Source organism: Natrix helvetica, assembly GCF_964273705.1.
Source record: "Natrix helvetica genome assembly, chromosome: 1".
Lineage (NCBI taxonomy): Eukaryota > Metazoa > Chordata > Lepidosauria > Squamata > Natricidae > Natrix > Natrix helvetica.
In genome coordinates this window covers 334287188-334310950 of record NC_138548.1, presented here as the reverse complement: position 1 = coordinate 334310950, position 23763 = coordinate 334287188, and the positions used below count along the sequence as shown (strand labels likewise).

The 23763-nt window shown below is 39.8% G+C and overlaps 1 protein-coding gene across 3 annotated transcripts in view; it reads left to right on the top strand.

Annotated features, from left to right (window-relative positions):
- SYNPR (synaptoporin) overlaps window positions 1-23763 on the top strand; it is a 181924-nt gene that overhangs the window by 132862 nt on the left and 25299 nt on the right. For all 3 annotated transcript variants that reach the window (XM_081939931.1, XM_081939929.1, XM_081939930.1), the window contains one exon: window positions 14057-14181. In XM_081939931.1, coding sequence (XP_081796057.1) covers window positions 14057-14181 — 125 coding nt within the window. The remainder of the gene's footprint in view (window positions 1-14056; window positions 14182-23763) is intronic.

The following is a 23763-nucleotide window of genomic DNA, read 5'->3' as shown; positions in this document are numbered from 1 at the left end:
GAGAAAAGGGCAACAGCAGCCACGTTGAGTGAAAGAATCCTCTTTTCTTCTTTCCTTGCCGCTTGTCTTCCCCCCCCCCCCTTGCTGGCAGCTCTCTCATTTCCCTGTGGATTCTACGATCGGGCAGAATCCTTTTTAGTAGCAGGGGGGAGGGGGGAACAGAGCAGCCAGCACGAGTGAAAGAAGCCTCTTTCCTTGCCGCTTGTCTTTCCCCGTTCCGGCAGCTCTCTTTGCATTGGGCTGTTTTTCGCCCTTTGGAGGCTTCAGGGAATCATCCGGAGATTTTAAAAAAAACTATCCAAAATCAGCTGGCCAGTGGGTGCATGCGCACTGGAGCTGACAGGGCAATGCCTCGCGTGCCCTCAGAAATGGCTCCGCGTGCTGCTTGTTCGCCATCACGGCCTTAGAGGGAACAGTGGACCCAGGTGGCTACATTCGGCTAATAAGATGCACTCAGATTTTTACCCTCTTTTTTGGAGTAAAAAAGTGCGTCTTATAGGGCGAAAAATACGGTATGTATATATATATATATATATATATATATATATATATATATATATATATATATATATATATATATATATATATATATATATATATATATATATATATATACACATACATACATACATACATACATACATACATACATACATACATACATACATACATACATACATATATATATATATATATATATATATATATATATATATACCAACCATAATTAGTCCAACCATAATTAGTCATTAGTGTGGACTGTTTCATGGTATTCATGTGATACAGGATCACCATCATCATTTTAGCCATTGTCTGTCCACTGTAGGATGAAGGCCTCTTCAACCTGTTTCCAACCTATACGGTCCTGAGCTTCCTTTTGCCAATTGGACCCTCAATATTTGCTGATGCCTTTGATCCATCTTGTTTGAGGTCTCTTTTGTGGATGCTTTTTAATCAAGTGGGATCCATTCTATAACTACCTTGGTTCACCTGCCATTGGTGGTTCTTACTATGTGACCAGCGCATTTCCATTTCAATTCTTTTACTCTCTTGATAATATCATATAGGGTTTTTTGTTTGTTCTCTAAACTATGTGCAGGTTTTTCTATCTTGTAATGCCGAGCATGTATCTTTCTCTGGCTCTTGGCATCATCCATACCTTTTGTATCAATTGTGAGGTTAGTGTCCATGTTCCACTGGCATATATTAGAACAGATAGCACACCCTGATTAGAAACTTTTCTCTTCAGGCATAGGGTGGGGGGGGGGGGGTTCTCTTATTCTGTAGGGAATAGCATTTCATTTATTTATTTTTTACTCACTATAGATCAGGTATGTCAAACTGGCGGTCCCTGGGCTAGTTAAGTCACGCGCAAGCTACACCCACACCAGCTCTGCAAAAGTGGAAAACATCATGAAATGTCATGTGATGGCAATATGATGCCACGAGTTTGACACCCATGCTATAGATCAGTGGCCCTCCAACCTTCTGGATACCAGTTCTGTGGAGAGAAGTTTTTCCGTGGACCAGAGGGTGTGTGGTTTCATGTTCTGCCTGCATCCCGCAGATGAGGCATTCCTGTTTATGCAGCCCAGTTTCTGGCATGCCAGAGACCGGGGGTTGGGGACCCCTGCTATAGACTTATGTTTCTATACGGTCCAAAAAAGCTTCACAGTTGCAGCCATCAGGAAAATGAACTGGTCCTCATGCAGCCCTTATGGTCATTTGAGTTTTGAGACCTCTGATTTAAAATAAAGAAACAACTTCAATTATACCATAGGAAGAGCAATCCATTTATATTTTTCTCTTCAGCCTCCTCTTTGTTTCTTTTCCAGTGGTCAGAATGATGCATTAGCAAAAATCCTCAATCCAATTATATATTGTAGATGTATTGCTAAGTTGATCAATGCACATCATCAGCAATTAAGGAGCCCAGCTTGCAGTATTGGGTATTTTCTCTGAGAAAGGCGGTGCAAAAGTTTTCTGGATATCTGCAATGCTTAGTGTTTATGGAGATTCTCAATCATCCAGGTCATGGTTGTCCCAAAGATGCCTTTTCAAAAGGCAACTGGACTTTCTTGGAAAGCCCAGTTGCCTTTTGAAAAGCATCTTTGGGAGTGCATTGCTTAAGATACTGTAACTGACATATTTTAAATAGAAATTAAGTTAATGCTAAAATAGTCTTCATTCAGCAGTGTCTAATCTACCTTTAATTACCTTTTTGGGTGACTGTTGAAGAACTCGGCTAACTGATGATTGTACACTTTTTCAAGTTTACTATCAGCAAATTTAACAAGAGATACTAGACAGGATGAATTTTTGGTCTACTAAAGCCAAGCAATAAATATTAAATCAAATATTATATTACATCAATAATTACATCAAAGATTATATAATTACTTGAATATATTTGTTTTTCTAAACAAAACAAAACTTTCTGAATGTTTAAATGGCCCTATTATGATCAATCCTTCTTTCCTTAATCATTAACCTGCTTACTTAAAATTTTACTATAGACTTAAAGAAACAACCATTTATTGACTGGGTGTTGGTCCTTTCAGCTTGATGTTATTTACACTGATAGGCAAGTTTTTATGACATCATTCCAGTAATAATATTGCAGACAAATATAGGATAATCTCCCATTTCACATTCTCACATACAGGCCCAGGGAGCCAAAATATTAGAAGCTATGGATATTTTCTGCATAAATTTGCCTGATTTTAACAAGTAGATAAATCTATATATTTTGAACCATGGCATGTTCTCTTAAATCACTAATGCACTTCAATTTTGGCCTACTATACAAGAATGCCAAATCAGTTCTAGCATCATATTAGTGGCTTGATAGAAACCAATTTATTTTGTTGTTTCTATCGTTTGTACAAAAATAAAAATTGTAATGCCATCAAAATGCTACATAGCATAAATCAAACTGAATGTTGACCTGACGTTTCTTTGTACACTGCCCAGAGGAGGCTATGAAGGATAGTTTTTAAATTTGATAAATAAGATAAACATTGGAAGTCTAATAATGGAGCCAATAATTTTATCAAGCTACAAAATAGTCCATTGACTTAGTCTTTTAAAGACAGATGGAGAAAATGTTAAATGCAATCTTTAGTCATAAATATAGCACATTCCCCTCCATATCCTATATTGATATCTGGGGATGATCTTGGGAAACAGGAAGAAGAGTCATGGACTAGACACTGGTCAGATAAGAGGCAGCTGACCTTCTGAAGAAGGAATGGGGGTGTGGCAAACGTCTCATTTCTAGTTTCTTGGATTATGAAGGTGAGAGATGTACTTTCAGAGTTGCAAGATTCTGTAAGCTTACCATAAAGTATGTCTGGGCAAACTACTTATTTTGATTACCTCAAAAGGCTAACACATCTCCAAAGAACTTTACTGGGCTCCAGTAAAGGAGAAATCTAGGAGCAACCAAGACTTCAACCTTTTTTGAATGCCTGCCAGGTCTCAGGGGGAAACGGCTGTGTTAGAAGGCAAACTGCCTTAGTTGATGGTAACATTGAACATAAGGAACTTGAAACATGCCCATCTTTCTGACCTGGTGACACAGGCAGATACCCTCAGGGACAGGAACGGGCACAATTAACACGTAAGATGAGTCCATCAGGCATGAAATCCTGTTCAAGCCAGAGCTACAAGTGCAGGAAAGCCCCCAAATTGTGTACAAGTTCTATCCGAGGGAGAGCAACCCCTGCAAGAGTCACAGATTATATTTCACCAGAACCAGGGAGAGGTTCCAGTACCACTCCTACTTGCTGGGGTTGGGTTGGGGCAGATTCCACCCCATCCAAACCTACACAGCCTAAAAGGATAAAAATTGCTTAGACTTGGTAGCAGTAGCACTGAAGACGTTACCTAATTGGTTAATGAAACATTTGTAAGAAAATAATCGAGCACCAAGGACTCCATAGTTGATCTCTGGGCTACAAATATTCTCTTCTTTTTAAAAAAACGCTCATGTCAAACCCTGGAAAGAGCAAATTTGGGATCCAATGTGTCCTTTTGTGAGGAGGCATCACTGAAAAGACCTACTCTTTAGAAGCTGCTCACCATGCCTCTGAATGGCAGGGCAGTTTGAGTAGGAGTTTCAAGGAACTTTAGATTCATTTAGGAATGTGCAGGAAAATGTGTCCTTTCAGATGTCCCAGCCCAGCTGTATTGGGGAGCACCTCCAGATTAGTTCATGGTGAATAAGGACTACAAAGTTTTGTGTATTCGTTCTTATTTAAACCTATGGGAGTTTTATTCGGCAAACAAAATGTGTATGCCCACTTGCATTTCCCATCTCCCAAAAAATGCAATGGTTTTGCCTAACCATTTAAACTAAACCATTTATTATTATCAATTGACGCTGCTGCTCTCTAGTTCAACTGAATTCATTCCTGAGGAGGAATTTCTTTTTTGTGGGAGGAAATAGCCGAGTCTCCTCTACTTGTCAGGGGTCTTTTATTCATAACACAGTATCAGAAACTACAGCTCCAGTTGAATATACAACAACAAAATTCATACTGAGATTCACTGCTATTTGTATAGGCTTTTTAGCCTACCAATTAGTCCTACAGTATCAGTCCTTGGAGCATATTTTTTTAATCATTAACAAATCAACAAGAATTTCAGTCTGATTACAGTATTGTTCTCATACATTAGAATTATATACCTACCATCCCATGTAGAACAAAACTGTTAGATTACTGATATTGCCTACAAAGGAGCTAATAGTTATTTTTAATTTTGACTGGTGTATTTTTTAAATTAAGTGTACAATGTTCACAATCACTTTCAGTCTCTGCTCATTTATGTCCTTTGTTATATCTGTGGTAGAGGTAAGGGCCAACCCATCCTTTGCCATGGACTTGAATGACAGTTCAAGAAATAGAAGTCCAAACTTTGATTTTGGGTTTTACCGATTAGATCTTTATAGAAATGGCTTGTTCATATCATTATAAAAAAAAAACAGAAAGTTGTGATTCGATGTTAATGCCTTATTTTACTGCAACAGAGAGAAGTCAACGTTTCTTTTTCTTCTTATCCTCCCTCACTTCTCTTCTCCCTCTTCCTCCCCACCATTTTCCTATTTACTTTCATATTTTGTATCTTATTTTATTTTATAACCCAATAAAAATGTTACACTGAAGAAAAAGAAGTCCAAACTCTGTGACTGAAAGAGAATGATAGGAAAGACCTTTTCCTATGCAAGACAGAAATAACTTGAAAAAATGAAAGATGACAACTTCCCAAGTTCCTGTAAAAATAGAGATTCTAAAGGTGGAGTTTGGATAGAATGCAAGGTTTGAAGTGAAATCTGTGTTGCAGTTTTGGTGCATGTAATCTTGGGTCTTTTAGCTTTGTAGGACTATAATTGGCACGGCCCCCTTGAATACATAATTGAATAGACCTGAAAAGTAGAATTCAATAGACTGTAATCTTGAGGGACACAATGTGATACATCTTCCAAGTGTGTCAAAAACAATACAGATACATAAAAGATAAAACAAAATGAAAATTGTAGCAGAAGAACATGTAAATATATAGAAAATGTACAGATATGCTATGATGCCAATTTGTTTTCTAGTCCTTTCTCTGAGTTTTTAGGTGACAGAAAGGAGAAGAAGAGGACAGGCAGCGGTAAGATAGATGACTCAGTTAAAATGGTGATGGGTGCACCTTCTGAGGACCTAAAGGACCAAGTTAGGGGCAGATTGTCAAGGAGAATATCTATGTGGTCACTAAGAGCAAACACCAACTTGACAGCACATAATCAATCCAACAAAGTACATGACCTAAAAGGAATGAGCAGTATCCTTGGTCTCACTGCAGTGAAAGTTGTCATAATAAAATGGTTAGTTTTCACAGTGTCACAAGACTCTTTATGAATGAAATTAATCTGAATGTCTGACATTCAAATTTGCCAAGTTTTTGTATAGAAAATAATAAGTAAAGCTGATGTGTTTTCACTAGGTTTTTAAAAATTATTATTGCAATAATGTTTTAATGGAGGTCCCTCAAGTTGACGTTGACTCCTAGCAACCACACAAACTTTTTCTCCAGGATTCTCTGTCTCCAACTCATCCTTAAGTCTTCCCATAGGACACACAATTGAGCCCATCTACCTTACATGGCATTAGTATATCTAAGTAGGGTGGATTAGAGCCCATCTATCGTACATGGTGTTAGCATATCTGATCAGGTACTGTATTTTTCGGAGTATAAGACGCGTGGGAGTATAAGACGCACCAAGGTATCTAACACTGAGGCAAATTTTTTTAAATTTTTTTTGCACTCTGCAAACCTCCCAAAAATGGCTCATTTTTTGCAAAAATGGGCCCGTTTTTTTTAAAGACATGAATAGCCTTTAAGAGGCTTGTACACTTCTCCTGCGGGGTGGCCCCCCCCAAAAAATGAGCAAAAAATGGGCCCATTTTTGCAAAAACAGGGCCATTTTTGTCAAAAAAAATTGCATGCATGGCCTTTAGAAGACTTATAGAGTGCTCCTGGGGGCTGGGGGGAGGCAAAGCTGAGGGGAAAAAACAGCCTGTTTTTCGCTTATTTCTGCCCTCCCCAGCCCGCAGGAGCACTCTGAAAGCCTTCCACAAGCTCTGCACGGCCATTTTGGTGAAGGGGGCGGGAATCCGGGAGGCAAAAAATGCTGTATTCAGTGTATAAGATGCACCCAGATTTTCAGCCTCTTTTTTGAGGGAAAAGGGTGCGTCTTATACTCCGAAGAATATGGTAATCTATAGCAGTCCATAGTCCATGGACGCCCACTGGGCCGCAGCGTGGCAGAAAATGGGCTGCACAAAAAAAGCGAAACCCCATCCACAGGATGCAGGCAGCTCATGAAATCACATCCCTTCTGGTCCACAGAAAAACCTTTCTCCACAGAACCAGTCACTGGTGCCCAAAAGGCTGGGGGCCACTGATCTATAGTCCCATTGATAGAAAAGAATGTAAAGTGTTGGAGTAGCCCTAGTAAGGGCAACACATATCAGATGTTGCATTCTGCCTGAAAAAATTCATAGTATTATTTAATGACTTTCCTTTATCATTTATCAATATTTCTGGAGTTACTGTATAAAATCCATGAGTTTGTATTATATTGCATTGTACTTTGCTAACTTTGGTGCCCTTGCATTATTTTGGTTGAAAGTGTAGTCATTCCTGTAGTCCTGTTGTTCTACGTTGCCAAAGAAGACACTTTGTTGCCTGTCTCCAAATGGGATTATGAGTTCTCTATTCCCCAGAATTCAATATATTCCTTCCATCTTGGTTTGAATCAATTACTACTGTCAGTCCATTGGGATCCATTAACGCACCAATCTGATGTTGGATGCTCCTTCTGAGTTTGGATATACTGTATATATATATATACATACTCTTGTAAGGTTATTCGTTGTTATGTTCCTTCCTGAGGTATTTATTTCTCTCGGCTTTGGCTTCTCTTTTTTCCTTGGCAATTTCTACCATTTGTTTTTACACCCAGTTTAGTTTTTTCTTGTTTTTGATCTTTGGTGATCTATTTCCACATTCATCTTTAACATTTGGATTTCATCCCATGCCTCCTCTGCTATCCACGTGCTTCAAGATTTCAGAGTGATTCTTGATGTTCTCCTTAAAAATAGTATTTGCTCAAGACTGTAACATGGAAACTGTAGTTGGCTTATTTCTTCCATTTTATCTTGATTTGGAATTTGCACATGAGCAGTTCATAATCTGATATACAGTCAGCTCCTGGCCCCATCTTTGCTGTTATGAATGAGATTTTTGCATCTTGTTGCATCAGTAATACAGTCAGTTTAATTTCTATATATTTTATCTGGTAATGGCCATGTATCAAGGTATCATTTTGGTGGTTTGAAGACTATTAGCAATTAAATTATTGGACTGGCAGACAGATCGTTCTTCTGCTTCTTTTTCTAGGCTATACAATCCAACTTTGTTCTCCTTTTTAAATATTTCTAACACTCTAGTCTCCAACCACAGGAAGCACATCTTGTTTGCATGTTCTGTCAATCAAAACCTGGGTGACTGGGTGGTTTGCAAAGGATAATTGACTGAAAAATATCAAATTTGCTATATTGTTCCTGACAATGAAAACAAAGCATTCCTTTTTCTCAAATAACTATGAGTCTCCCCTTTAGACCATGGGAGGGAAACAGTAGCAACACGGGAAAGCCAGTTTGGTTTAGTGGTTTAAGGCCTTGTTCCCCAACCCCCGGGCCGCGGACCGGTGCCGGTCCGTGGATCAATCGGCACCGGGCCGCCCGAGGAACTTCAAATCATTTCACTGTGGCGGGCGGCCGAGGCGCAGAGCATTGCGCCCTCCCAAGCCCGCCCATTGTGTGACAATAGCGAATGAAAATTCGCTATTGTTACACTGATGCTCCTCCTGGCCAATCAGGGAGCGGGTCCTCCCGCTTCCTGATTGGCCGAAAGGCAAACCTCACGCCATTGGCCGAAAGGCAAACCTCACGCCATTGGCCGAGGAGGAGGTGCCACGGGAGGACTGAGGACTCGAGGTCGGAGACGCGGGGACTGAAGAGAAGCTGCCGTAAGATAAGTGCACGGAGGTGGGGGGGGGACTCAGCACTATCAAACGGAAAGAGGAGCAGCAGTGGTTTTATTAGAATGCCCTCTCATTCACCCAGGCCTATTGCACTTATTTAGGTCAACAACTCCTGGGCCGAATGTGTTTGTGTGGGTTCAGGCATAAGTGCACGGAGGGGGGGGGGCGGGGGTTCTCTGATATTGAGGAGACTCAGCACTATAGCGCGATGATCTCTGTATTGAAAGAGGGAATGCTGTGGCATCTCTGTATTGAAAGGGGCATGCTGCCATCTCTGTGTTGAAAGGGGCACGCTGGCATCTCTGTATTGAAAGGGGCACGCTGGCAACTACGTTCGAGACAACAACTCTGCCGGTGTTCTGGATTAAAGTCATGGCGGAATACCCTGAGATTGCCACCACAGCACTTAAATCCCTATTGCCATTTCCGACAACCTATCTGTGTGAAGCGGGGTTTTCTCCAGTGACAGCAACCAAAACAAAACAACGGAATAAACTGGACATAAGCAACACACTTCGGGTGTCATTGTCTCCTATTACCCCCAGATGGAACCATCTCGTTGCAAAGAAACAAGCTCAGGGTTCTCATTGATTTGGCATTCTAGTGAGTTAAATAAAATAAATCACTTTATATTCATTTTTTGGTGTAGCTGTATTTTATTTTGAAGGCATGTTTAAATACAATTAAATTAAAATTATTAAATCAAAACAAGCGGGCCACGGAAAAGTTATCAAACATTTACCGGTCCGCGGCGATAAAAAGGTTGGGGAGCACTGGTTTAAGGTGCCTTAACAGCTAGAGACTGTGAGTTCAAGTCCTGCCTTAGCCATGAAAGCCAGTTGGATGACCTTGGACCACTCACTCTCTCTCAGCCCAACTCACCTCACAGGGTTGTTCTTGTGTGGAAAATAGGAGGAGGAGGAGGAGGAAGAGGAAGGTGTGATTGATCTGTTTATCACCTTAAGTTAATTCTAAAAATAATAACAGAGGGATACAAATAAATAAATACTATTTATAGAGAAATAAAGTTATTTGCTTGCAAAGCATAACTGTTCCTGTTTTACTTTTTTTCTTTTTGATATACTCAGAGTAAAATGTAGAAATAGCAGTGTTAGATACTTGCTCTAACTTCAGTGGTTTCCACCAAGGTCTTCTGTTCCGGTGGGAACAGAGGTTTAATCCTATTGGTCGAAGGGTCTGACAGCTCCCTATAAAAGGGCTGCTGTCAGACTCAACCTTCGCTGGATTGTTCTCACTTGTTGTACTTAATAAAGAGCTGTTGTTACCATTAAGCCTGTGTGTGCCTATCCATTATCAAATCTAACAAGCAGTAATAGAGATAGTTGGTCTTTGTAGATGGGATGGATGGATGGATGGATGGATGGATGGATGGATGGATGGATGGATGGATGGATGGATGGAAAGGAAGGAAGGAAGGAAGGAAGGAAGGAAGGAAGGAAGGAAGGAAGGAAGGAAGGAGTGGCATTTGTGAATACCATAGGTTTCCATACAATATGAGTGAGGAGGCTGCTTGCTGAGCATATGAAATTGGTATGGCATTCAGGTATATGGACAAAACATACAATTAAGGAATATGATGTGTCCACCCCATGTCATGCCTTACAGAATGACACTATCGATATAAAAGTAGTATTTGCATAGTGACCAAATATTGAAAGGAATTCTACATTTTATATTCAATCACAGGTAGTCATCAATTTACAACAGTTCACTTAGTGACCATTCAAAATTACAACGGCACTTAAATAGTGACTTGTGATCATTTTTCACACTTACGACTATTGCAGCATCCTAATGATCATGTGATCAAAATTCAGACACTTGGCACATTTGACTCACATTTATGACGGTTGCAGTGTCCCAGAGTTATGTGATCCCCTTTTGTGACCTACAGACAAGCAAAGTCAATGGGGAAGCTGATGCACTTAACAACCATGTTACTAACTTAACAACTGGAGTGATTCATGTAACAACTGTGGCAAGAAAGGTCATGAAATGGGGCAAGCCTCACTTAACAGCTGTTTTGATTAGCAACTGAAATTTTGGACTCAGTTGTGGTCGTAAGTCAAAGACTACCTTTATATTTAAAAAATGAAGAGTTCAGCTACTGTGGCCTGCCCTTGTTGGCTTCATTATATTTATTTCTTTACCTCTTCAGTCCACCCTTTCTGAAATTGGGATCCTTCAGACATTCATTTTTATTTAGTTAGTTAGTTTGTCAAACATACACAAGATAACAGGTATAGGTATAAACATGGGCATGAACAAAGGAAATGAGTACAAATAATTACAGACAATAGGACAGGGACGGTAGGCACGCTGGTGCACTTATACACAACCCCTTTAAGAACTTCTTAGGAATGGGGTGAGGTCCATGGTAGACAGTTTAAGGCTGAAGCTGGGAGGGTTTGAGGATGCAACAACAGAGTCGGGTAGAGGATTCCAAGCGTTGACCACTCTGTTGCTGAAGTCCTATTTTCTGCAATCAAGTTTGGAGTGGTTTATCTTGAGTTTGTATCTATTGTTTTCCCGTGTATTATTGAGGTTGAAGCTGAAGTAGTCATTGACAGGTAGGACGTTTTAGAAGATAATTTTGTGTACTTTGCTTAAGTCAGACCATAGCAGTGGTGGGTTCCGGGCGGTACTGCCCGGTACAGGCATACCATTGGTAGCTGGGAGCCGTGGCCACCGTACTGGAATGGTGGCTCATTTGGCCCGCCGCGTTCCTTACCACTTTTTGATGCGAATGGGCCAATTGCGCACCTGCACACAGTGTGCGGCCCCTGCGCGGCTTCCACCGAGCAGCTGGGTGTCACAGGGCAGTGGTATGCTCATGCGTGCGCAGCGCATGTGCCTGACAAGGACACCCGGCCCCGTCACAGCGTACCAGTTGCGACAGGATCCAGAACCCACCACTGGACTATAAGTGGAGTAGTTTCAGGTTGTCCAAACCTAAAAAAATCCAAAACATGTTGGGTTTAATTCCCATATTTGATAACCATTTGACTTTAATTCTAATTAAGATGATTAGGAAATCAGAAAATTAATATGTAACATATCTAGAAGGGCCAAGTGTGAGTAAGCCTCAGTAACTTCTGTTTGATAAATGAAAAAATGAGTTTCTGCTGCTGGCAGAATGAATCTGTAATGCAAGGGAATGTTTTCAGAAAGGAAAATACATTAGGATTCCTTGTAAAACAACACAACAATATGTTAATCAATAAATCTAATTATGATTCTGTTTCTGCTGGTTAATGGTTGCCTTTCACTTTTAGACACGAAACAGAACTTCTAAACAGATGCAGATAGAATGTGCTGTAAACTTGAAAAATTGCTTTTAAAAAGATGATCATAGATATGGCGTATATGATATGCAGGGGTGGGGGGAGTGCTAAAATCCAGTCATCAACAGAATTTGTTTTAAAAAGTGGTTTGTGTGAACAGGCAATTTAACTTGATTTGAAATCACATTCTGCACTCCTTTTTTTTAATGTAATGATACTAATCGTGTATAACAAAATTACTTTTCTTAGCTTGCTGCAACACTAAATGACTCATTCTGAGGTAGCTTGTAAAAACATGTCTCCTATCTCCTGATTAAAAACACACATCAGTGGTGTCTGATTTCCCAAATATGGCATATGATATATTTTTTTAAAAAAATACATGTTATGTTACAGGAGTTAGCATACTTAAGAAGAGAGTTTAATGAGATTTAGCCCATGAAGACCAGCGGTTCAATAAACGAAGGGTGAAACCAGCAAAGAAAATAATTTGACAAAATCAGCTTAACTTCTTGGACCTTTTGGGGGAGGGAGGCTTTTGTTCATTAGCATAAACCCTCAGGAAAGATTATATACCGAAAGAAATACAGAAGTGTCTTTCTGCCAATAAATCTGCTTTAGCATTATTATTACCTGCAAGCTCCTGGTTCACAATTACAGGTAACCTAAGACAGTAATTGACATTAATCCGATTTGACACTTCCAGATGTGATTTGGAAATCTCAAACTGATCTGCAAGACCAAATCATAGCCTCCTGATATAAAATTGGCATAAGACAAAAGTTAGCAAGAAAAGTAAGCCTAAACTACAGTGAGAACGCTAGCTGTAAACAGCAACAAGGTTCTTTAGCCTGGTGTCCCCTTTGACAAAATAGTATTTGAGCCAGAAGGTAGATTAATACTCATTTATGCATAAGTAAAGGATAGGCTCCCACAGGTACTAGATGGAAAGAACCTTAGCAAAAGGAGAAAAAGCTTTAAATAAAATTCAAATATAATGGCTTTGGAATCTGTTCTTCAATTGGCTAGCACCGTGATGGCAAACCTATGGCACCCCTGTTCAGCTCTACCGTACATGAATGTGTGCCTCCCACCAGCCAGATGGTCATCGGGTCTCTGGAAGTGCATGCACAAAAAGTGGGGCACATACAGGGGTATGCGCATGTGGAGGACATGCACGCATGCTCAGGGGCATGCAGGGGGCCACACATACGTGCACTGGGGGGGCGCATGCACGGGGGTTGTGCCCACATTGCATTTTGGGGGTTTTGGCATGCACATGTGCATTTCCGCCCGCACTTTGGGCACTCAGTCCAGAAAAGGTTAGCCATCACTGGGCTAGCACAATTTAAGTCAACAAGTATCTAGAGAGCATGCCCAGCAACTATATATGGATTATGTTCAAAGCTTCCCATAATATTCTTAGAATGTTCTTGTTAATGACCAATTGAATATTCAGTAGGTGTGGGGGTGGGGTTGCATTATAATGAGTTTGCAGTTTATTAAAGTGCAACTTTTGAGGCAATTTTGCCTCCGGCCAGACTGAGCCAGTTCTTACTAGAATTTCACATTCTTGTTTGTCACTTTGAAGAAACTAGAAATAATAATCAATGTATTACTGAAAACAGTTTTCTCTTTTATTTTTTTTACTTTATTTCTTGAAATTCTTTTACTGTTTTTTTATTCTTATTCCCATTAAGAACCTGTTCATTTCCTCCTCTGAGACTTACTGTTGCAGTAGTGGGTTGCAGGCGGTACGCCCCGGTATGGGCGTATCGGAGCCTGCCGGGAGCACTGGGTACCGTTCCGGTACGGTGCTCCGGAAGGCTCGCCCACTTGCCCGTGCTCCTTATCTGTCTTTAAATCCTTCGGTGCTTCCGCGCATGGGCATTACAGATACAGCGCCTGCGTGACACTTCGCCGAGCAGCTGGAGTGTCGCAGAAGCTTTCGGAGGCGTCGCTGGATGGTTAGATGCAAGCACGCACTGCGTGTGTGTGCACGCATGCCGAGCAAGTTCATGTGGAGGACGCCGGGCCCCGTTACAACTGTACCGGTTGCAACAGGATCCGGAACCCACCACTGCACTGCTGCTTCTGTTGTCATAACTATGTACAAGTGCTGAATTCACTTTGCTGAATTGTTATCTTTTCACAGCTTTTTGCAGTCTTTGCATTTGCAACATGTGGTGGCTATTCTGGAGGACTGCGGCTCAGCGTGGACTGCGCAAACAGGACACAGAGCGACCGCAGCATTGACATAGCCTTTGCCTATCCCTTCAGGTAAGACATTGTCATTCTTTGACACCAGCACATCAAAATTTAAATTGTAGGAGACAGCAGAAAAGGTTTCCGTGACCTACTTACATTGTAGGATTCTTGTATCTAGGCTGAAAAAGCACGGTCAACCAATAGATGGCAGCAAAGAGATTTTTTAAAAGATAATTTTGGTGCCATCTGGTGGTTAGCTAGATTTTTGCCATACAGTATGGTGACCCTATACATAATGACTATTTCCTGACATTTCAGAAATAAATATGGTTATATTTAGATACATTGATGTTTTGTAATTGGTAATGTCCATCATGGCAGCCATTTGTAATTACTCCACAGTATGTTCTTATAATTCAGTCTTTGCCAAGAAAATATCTACCACTGGTTTAGGATTACACGCAAAAGCAATTAAATCCACTTTCCTGCTCAATCCTTTTGAGAGTGCTAATTTTTAAAAAAAGATTCATGGGTTCAGTTTATAAAGACTGAAATAAACAGAATCCTAGAATATATAGTTTTTTCACTCTAATGTGACTACTAATATATATTGTAGGCCTAGTTCATAGGATAATCCCAAGTGAAGTAGAATTGTGCCAAAGCAATAAATATTTTAAACCCACTGGTTGTAACACATAATACCTCTATTGGCAGTTTCAACATAAAATGGGGCAGGATAGATATTCTAAGGATAATTATAAGCTCTCTTCCATGTTTCAAACTATAATGAAATATCTGAAGAGAAGAGACTCAATACCTTGCAACAGAATTAATAGCATAGAATTAATTCACAGAATTGCTTTTTTAAAAGAGTACTACCAAGTCTCCATAAAAATCCTCTTTCCATAAGTTATCCATTTGCTGTTTTGCTTTTAAATTCCACTTGTGTTTTTATTGGATAGTAGTGATATTCACTAATTGCATCTGAGCAGTTAGCAAACTCATGAATTTTTGGTAGGGATATTTATGGTAGACATGCTCTGCAAATTCATAGTGGGTCTATGTGTTGGTGTTTGTATGGGTGAGTGTTTCAGGATTGTGTGTGTGTGTGTCTGTGTGTTTTATTATTGTGAGAACAATCACATCCTGCTGCCTGCATACTATGGTTAAATAACTCAGCAAGAAAAGGGAGAAGTAAGGTAACCTTTAAAAGATTAATAATTCAGAGAAAATGCACACACATTGTGTCTATGAGTAAAAGGAATATATAGACATTACGAACACCGGCTAAACTGCATACAAAATGTGACTATTAAAAGGAAAATATGTATATGCTGAAAAATATGTATATTTTTATGAAATCATCTTTTAAAAACTCAGATTATCACAGAAGCAAGTTAAACTGAACCTAAATTTGAAAAAAAATGATAGATTTTTGACACCGAGTTTTTTAAGCTAAAATGTGAATAAATGAATCAGCCAATCTATAGCCATCTATAGTTTAATGTAGAGTGCGGTTTTGAAGAAAAAAAACTTCTGTATAAATTCATTTGAAGACATGCTGCTTGTTTTGAGATACAATAAATAATAACAGCCAGGGGTGGGATTCAGTCAGTTCGCACCTATTCGGAACTGGTTGTTAACTTTCTAAACAGTTTGGAAAACTGGTTGTTGGAAGAAATCTCATTTTCTTTTTTCCCACTTTACAGGGCTAATCCTGTAAGGAAGGCAGGAAGGAAACATTCAGGTGTTGTTTCTAGCCTAATCTTTATTGCCCTGTTTACAGAAACTGCATCTCAGTTTACATTGTAACAGCTAAGGCAAAGCGCCCATTGACGTGACTGACATTGAATTGGCCACACCTACTTAGCTGATCATTAGGACAGAGAACGGGTTGTTAAATTATTTGAATCCCACCACTGATTACAGCCACAAATTTGTCGATTTTATTAATGAATATCCCAGGAAGGGGCAACTCAACAAAGGATATGTTTATCAGGAAAGACAAAACCAGTTCCATATTTCCATTATTTTCACAAACCCATATTCCATCACTCAAAGAAACAAAGAGAGAAACTTTTCTTGCAACAGGTACTCATGTACTTCCAACATGGAACTAGCTCTCCTGCAGAAAAAAAATCTTTTTTTTTAATCTAATGAAATTGGCATCATTTTTGCACTGAAAGCTCCAACTCTTTTGTAGGAATGTGTGATGTCACAATGCCCATAAAGGTAAAGGTTCCCCTTGCACATATATGCTAGTCATTCCCGACTCATCTCTGTTTCAAAGCCGAAGAGCCAGTGCTGTCAGAAAACATCTCTGTGGTCATGTGGCCAGCATGACTAAATGCTGAGATAAATGCCCATTATTAATAACAATCCATACAAAATGGATAAAACTTGCAGCACAGTGGCATAGATGCTGCAGACAACTCTGTTGAAGGCAGAGCAGATACTTAGGGGTGAAACGAGAGTTCTGCAATTACCATCCCAAACCTATTAAACTTCTCAACCTAGCAAAAAAGAGTCACATCTATTAGCAAAAACATAGCCCTCCCTCTCTCTCTTCTGATACAAGAAACGAAATGTTCTCATCTGGATACAGATTCACATTTTAAATTGCGGTCATAAACTCAGGATTATTGTGTTTGATTGGTTGGTGGCTTCATTGACATTTGGCAGGAGAGGTCAGCCCTCGTAAAATATTAAGATTTTTATGGATCAGTATTAAATTACGACAGGTTTCACAAATGCCTATCATTTTGCTACCTAACAAGTATGCTTATGGCTTTGGTTCTGCTTTCTCATATTAGGTCACATTGAATAGGAAAGGGCAACTGAGCAGTTGAAAATGCCAAAGGAAGAGTAATGTAGATTCAGAAGGGTCCTTCTTACAGATTCTGCACAACAGGATGCAACATTCATCTCTTCCCTCAATTCATTTTCAACCTCAGCTTGACAATTTCAAATAAGGCCGAACAGCTTAAGGCAAACGTATGCACAAAAACACTCAAATTAATTTTTTAAAAATGGCATTGTTGGGCCCATGAAGTGACATGGCATTGTGGAAGACAATCATGAAAGCATTGACCTATTCCTTGCTGGCCAACCTAGTGAGACTTTTTAATATAATTAGCCAGCAATGCTTTAGATCTCCAAGTCTACTGATGCATTATTGAGCACAGATGCACAGTTATATTGAGCTAAACAGAAAATTGAGGACTATAGGAGAAGGTATAAGTAATAACCAATGGGAAATGGATTCCTATCTACAATTCTTAAGTAGAACAATAAATTAATGGGATCCAGTAAATCTTCTCTGGACTTCACTCAAGCAAAACATTTTTTTGTTACTGACTTCTATGGAATATTTTTTATTACGAAGTATATAGATGTCCCACTTAAATCCCTCATATTCCTTCAGGGCTTTTGTAACAAGGAAGAGATGCTTTGAAAAGCTTTTCACATAATTAAAGGATTATCTTCTCTATTTCTCTTAAACACAGTTCCTAATTTGGAATGGGGGAAGAGTGATACACTTTTTATTCTTTCTCTTCCTCTAGTATGACTGGCCTGTTAGGAAACTGGAGCTACTATTTAATTCTTCATTGCTATTTTTTAAAAAATCAAGTATTATAGAGCACCATTAATTGTACTGTTTATGGATAGCTAGTGTAAGAAAGTTAGCACCTACTCATCTCCTAGAAGAATGAAATATTCTAGGGAATATGAAAAAGGCAGAATATTATATTTCCCTGGATGAGAAAAGGAGAAACATGTTTTTAAAGCAGCTCCCTGCCCCCCCCCCCACTTCAGCTCCAGAGTGATGGGATTAAGACCTCCACCCTCAGGACTTGATAGCTTCATTACCTCATCACCCAATAAGATTCAATCAAGCCTGGGATTAAGACAACCTACAAAGTTACCCCTGCATGGCCCCATAGGAATCTGACAACCTATCAGAATATCTGTCCTTACACAGGAACAGGAAGTTCCAAGGCAGGGCCCAAGAGAGGGTATAAATCTCTCTCACACCCATGTGCTCAATTGCCCAGGACCTTAAACCATGTGGTCCTGTCCACCATTAAGCCATCTTTCCAATCAGCCTCCATGTTTCCAGTGTCTTTCTTCCCACTTGGAACTGAACCCAGAAAGACATTTCTCCCAACAATAGGAAAGCAGCCAAATGTATAAGATTATTTTCTAACATTTCCTTGATATAAAATTTAGGCAATTAGTTGACTGACTCATGGGACCTAACAATATCAGCATTGCTTGGCCCAACTCCATTTTTTTTTGTTTGAAAAATGAAGGGACAGCAACACCAGTAATTTGGCAAATAGACTGATCTCCGAGGAAATTTTGTTTTGACATTGATAAAACAGTGCATCCAACCACCCATAGCCGAACATTTTTGAAACCTGGTTTGAAATCTCTCTCTTTAGGGATTCATCTAAAACCATGATACTTTGAAGCTAGGTAAATGTGGGGCTATTCCCTATCTCTCTGACTTCCAAGCATTTATGTGGATGGTCGACTCCAGGGCTGAAGACAAATAAAACTCTCTTCATGAACTGATACCCTTGATGTTTTACTCAGGACGAATATGCAAACTTCTCCGCCCATTTCCAAGTCTTTATGCTTTGAAGGGAACACTTGAAGAAGGCTAATGTGACATTAATAAATTAATAAAGGCATTATCCAGAAGAAAGCATTCAATTGCATTGTTTTGAAATGTAGGAGGAGAGTGTCAGGGGAAAAACACCCTGTAGAAAATGAGGTCTATGGACCGAGGCTGATTTCCTTCCGCATATCTTTTGAGATATTTAAAAAAAAGAAATAAGTCTTTAAGAAGTATTCTAATTAATAAACAAACTTTAATAAAAGTAAATAAAAGTAAAATAAACTAATTGTTACATTTTGATAATGAAAGCTCCGTCTGCCAGTTCTGCTTGGCAGCCGGACAAAAAAAAATTTTTTTTTGGAATGTGTAACGCATGCGCAATAAATCACTTTCAGATAAGAACTTTTATGACCTGCGCAATAACTCTTTCTTAGTTTAACTCTTGAGTGTCAATTCATTCAGTTCAGGCCTAGCAAACTTTTTAACATCGTGACACCCCTTCTTTTGCTAGTCTGGGCTGACGTCATCAAATCATCAATTAAGGCACATCTTCTTTTGCAGATACTCGTGTTGATTTGCGGCAAGTGGTTTGTTAAGCATGTCTGCGATCTGATCATGTGTAGAAACATATTGCAATTTAACAAAACCTTGCTTAACTAATTGCTTTGTGTTTTGATAACGAATGTCAATGTGTCTGGACCTAGAACCTGTAAAATGTGACTCAGAAATATAAACCACAGATACATTATCTTCCATCACGGTGATTGGTCGAATCGGACGTGTCCAGATATCTGTGATCAAAGCATCAAACCACGTTAGAGAATTACAAGCATCTGAAACACAAGCATATTCAGCTTCAGTAGATGAACATGAAACAAAACTCTGTTTTCTCACTTGCCAGTAAACAGGACAACCATTTAGGAACATCATGTAACCAGAAGTGCTTTTGCGTGACTTCTTGTCGCTCGCCCAGTCGGAATCAGCAAAACAAATCAACTTTGGTTGATCAGCGTGTGTTGGTTCTAGCAATAACTTCATGTGTTTAGTGTGTTTTAGGTATTTCAATAACTTCTTAATGCATGACCAATGAAATTGTGTTGCCTTACCTACGTGTCGTGATAAAAGATTAACACTAAGTGCGATGTCAGGTCTGGTCCAACTACTAATGTATAATAGTGAACCAATGACTGAACGATAAAGTGTTTGATCCTCGAACTCAGGACTTGGTTCATGTGTTAAGTTGTGAAAATCTGTTTGCATGGGTGTCTTTGTTGTGCTAGCATCTTTCATGTTGCAATGATGTAGAATGTGGTCAATTTTCTCTTCTTGTGAAAGACTAAACCCCTTCTGTGTCTTTTCAATTTGAACACCTAAATAAGTGCTAATGTGTCCTAAAGATTTTAGTGTGAAGTATCTCTGCAAACTTTTAGCAAAAATCTCATTCATTTTCTTATTTGGACCAATATAAACAATATCATCAACATAAACAAGAATTATCTCATATGCATTGTTAGATCTTTTTGTGAACACGCATTCATCAGTTTCGGACTTAATAAAGCCCATTGAATTTAGTTTGTCAGTAAGACATAAATACCACATTAAACCTGACTGTTTCAGACCATAAAGACTTTTGTTCAGGAACCAGGTATCCCCTTCTTGCTTTCGGAATCCTGGAGGGCTTCTCACGTAGATCTCTTCATCTAGGTCTGCATGTAGATAAGCTGTGTCCACATCAAATTGAAAAACTTCTAAACCAAGAATAGTTGCAGTGGTTAAGGCAATTTTTACACTTTCAGTTCTGACTGTTGGTGAGTAAGTGTTTGTGTAGTCCTCAGGATAACGTTGAGCGAAACCCTGAGCTACAAGTCTGGCTTTGTATAAAGACTCACCATTTGGTTTCTTCTTGATTCTGTAGACCCATCGGGTGCCAATGACTTTCTTGTTTGCTGGAGGTTTTGCAGGTGTGAATACATTAAGTTTCTTTAAACTGTCCATTTCATCCTGCATTGCATCATACCACTTGTCTTGTTCTGAATCAGGAAGCTGTTTGATTTGTGTGAATGTCTCTGGAGGAAGAGTAACGTTGCAAATCAAAGGTACTGGTGTTTTTGTCAGTTGCCATGAATAACGTTGTGGAGGGATTCCTTTTGTGGCCCTCTTGGAGCGTCTAGGAGCAACAGACCAGTCTTCTTCTTCTTCATCATCATCATCCTCGTCCTCACGTTCGTCGCTAGCATCAGCATCCGCGGCTTGCGAAGACGGAACATCAGGTTGTGAAGAACTGGTAGAAGGAGTATCTGCCTGCAAATTGTTATCAGGCTGCGTGGCATCTGGAACACCATCTCTAGGAAAATAAACTTCAGGATCATTGGAATGAATCCTGGACCAGTCAATGTCTTCCTCAAAATTAGCAGATTGTGAAATGACAATCACATGTTTAGTATCAATGAATTTGTACCATTTTGAATTATCATCAATACCCATAAATCTTAGTCTCTTTGCTACTATACCTCCCTTTCTTCTTTGACTTAAGGGAGTGTTCACCATAGCATATGAACCAAAAATATGGAGGTTTTTGAGATCGGGCTTGTAGCCATACAGCATGTAGAAAGGAGTTTGACTGATTACACTGCTCCAAGTACGGTTGACAATGTAATTTGCATATTTGATTGCTTCACCCCAGTATGCGTTACTGAGATTGGCATCTTCTAGAAGACAACGCATCATGGTTTGTAGAACCCCTTGTCTTCTTTCTACGACTCCGTTATGAGCCGGTGTATATGGAGCAGATGTCTGATGAAGAATTCCATTCTTACGCATCCAGTCCTGGAAACGCTGAGACATGAATTCTGCACCACGGTCACTCTGGATTCTGGCGATGCGAACTTGGTATTGTGTAGAAACAAAAGCTGCAAAGTCTTTAAAGATCTGAAAGGTCTCAGATTTCTCTCTCATAGGATATACAAATCCATATCTAGAATGATTATCTACAATTGTTAAAAAATACTTTCTGCCACCAAGTGTTGGTGGGAAAGGACCCACTATGTCAGTGTGTACCAAATCAAAAATGCGTGTTGACCGGCGTGTAGCGTGTTTGGGAATTGCAGCCGCCTTGGATTTAGCCTTTTTGCAAACCGCACAATCCAAAAACACCTTACACCCCTTTAGATCCAAACCTTTTGCGAACTCCGGCATCTTTCTAAGAACACGGAAACTGGCATGCCCCAATCTTCTGTGCCACTTGTGAATACACCTGGAATGCAAAAGTTTACCAGTTAGTGAATTCTCAACATTTACAGTTTCATGAGGACCCTCAGGCTTGCTTTGAGCAACCTGTTTCTGTTTTCTCTGTTTGTTGGCTTTAGGAGCCTTTGGCACAGTAACGTTTTCTCTCTCTGGGACAACTCTCTCTGGGTCTGCGTTGTGCCTTTTTGGAGTTTGCATACTTGCTTGTGCTTGCCCTTTAGGCTTTGGCTTTAAGTAATAAACACCACCAATCAGCATGGTTTCAGCAACAATATCTCCATCTTTAACTAAGTAACTTGCTTTTTCGAGGTGGTGAACCTGGAACTTTAAATCTCTAGATAAGTGACTTTGACTAAGCAAATTACTGGTTGCTGAAGGTATGTAATAAACATCAGGGATGTGTGTATCGAGCTCTTCAATGTAAACAGTTCCTTTTCCCATAACCTTGCAAGTGTGGTTGGTGAAGGAATACAGTTCTCGATACTCGGGCTCTGGTTCGCCCATCTCTGTGAAAAGTTCCCTTCTGTGGGTAACGTGCACAGCTGCTCCACTATCTAAAGTCCACAAAAGACGTCTGTCGAACTTTGGATCAGGTTGTGGAACGTTGGTTATGGCCAGTGTCACAAGTGGAGCTTGTGAATCACGCCTTGGACCACGACGACCTTGTCTTCCGCCTCTACCTCTGCCTCTGGAATCTGTTCCTTTGGGCTGGTACGTGGCGGGAGCTGGAACTCGTTGGGGACAATCCCGGGTGTCATGTCCCACACGGTTGCAGGTGTAGCATTTTGGCATCCTTGGAGCGTAGCCTCTTCCTCGGAAGGGACGTCTGGCTGGAGCCTTTGACGCTGGAGGTCGTTGCAGATGTGGTGTAGCTAACCTGATAGCTTCGTCTTCCACTAAAAGTCTGCAAACGTGGTTAACTGTGCGTTGAGCAATAGGCACGTAGTTAATCTTTGCAACAGCATCTTTCCATTCATAATTCAATGAGTTAATGATGATGCTAATCATTTGGATATCATCAATTACATGGCCATTTTGTCTCAATTCACTTCTCATTCTTTTCAGTTTGGTCAAATGTCCACCAATTCGTTCACCAGGTTTCAACTTCGAACCATGGAACTCAGACATGAGCAAACATGAAGATTCAATTGAAACGGGCCTGTAGCAATCTTCCAAAATAGCCCAAATTTCTTGGGCAGTTGCATCAGGTGGAAAGATACCTTGGATCTCAATTTCCATTGACATGAGCAAAGTCGTGATTGCTCTGTTTTCGAGGTCTCTCATTGCAGGTGTCCAGGGTTGAGGAGGAGGATTAAAAACCATGGAATGTGTGCCTTCTCTTCGAAGCAAGAGCGCAATTTCACTGACCCAGGCTTTATAATTCTCTCCTGACTCCCAGATAAGCAAGGGGAAAAACACCCTGTAGAAAATGAGGTCTATGGACCGAGGCTGATTCCCTTCTGCATATCTTTTGAGATATTAAAAAAAAAGAAATAAGTCTTTAAGAAGTATTCTAATTAATAAACAAACTTTAATAAAAGTAAATAAAAGTAAAATAAACTAATTGTTACATTTTGATAATGAAAGCTCCGTCTGCCAGTTCTGCTTGGCAGCCGGACAAAAAAAAAAATTTGGAATGTGTAACGCGTGCGCAATAAATCACTTTCAGATAAGAACTTTTATGACCTGCGCAATAACTCTTTCTTAGTTTAACTCTTGAGTGTCAATTCATTCAGTTCAGGCCTAGCAAACTTTTTAACATCGTGACAGAGAGAACTAGACCT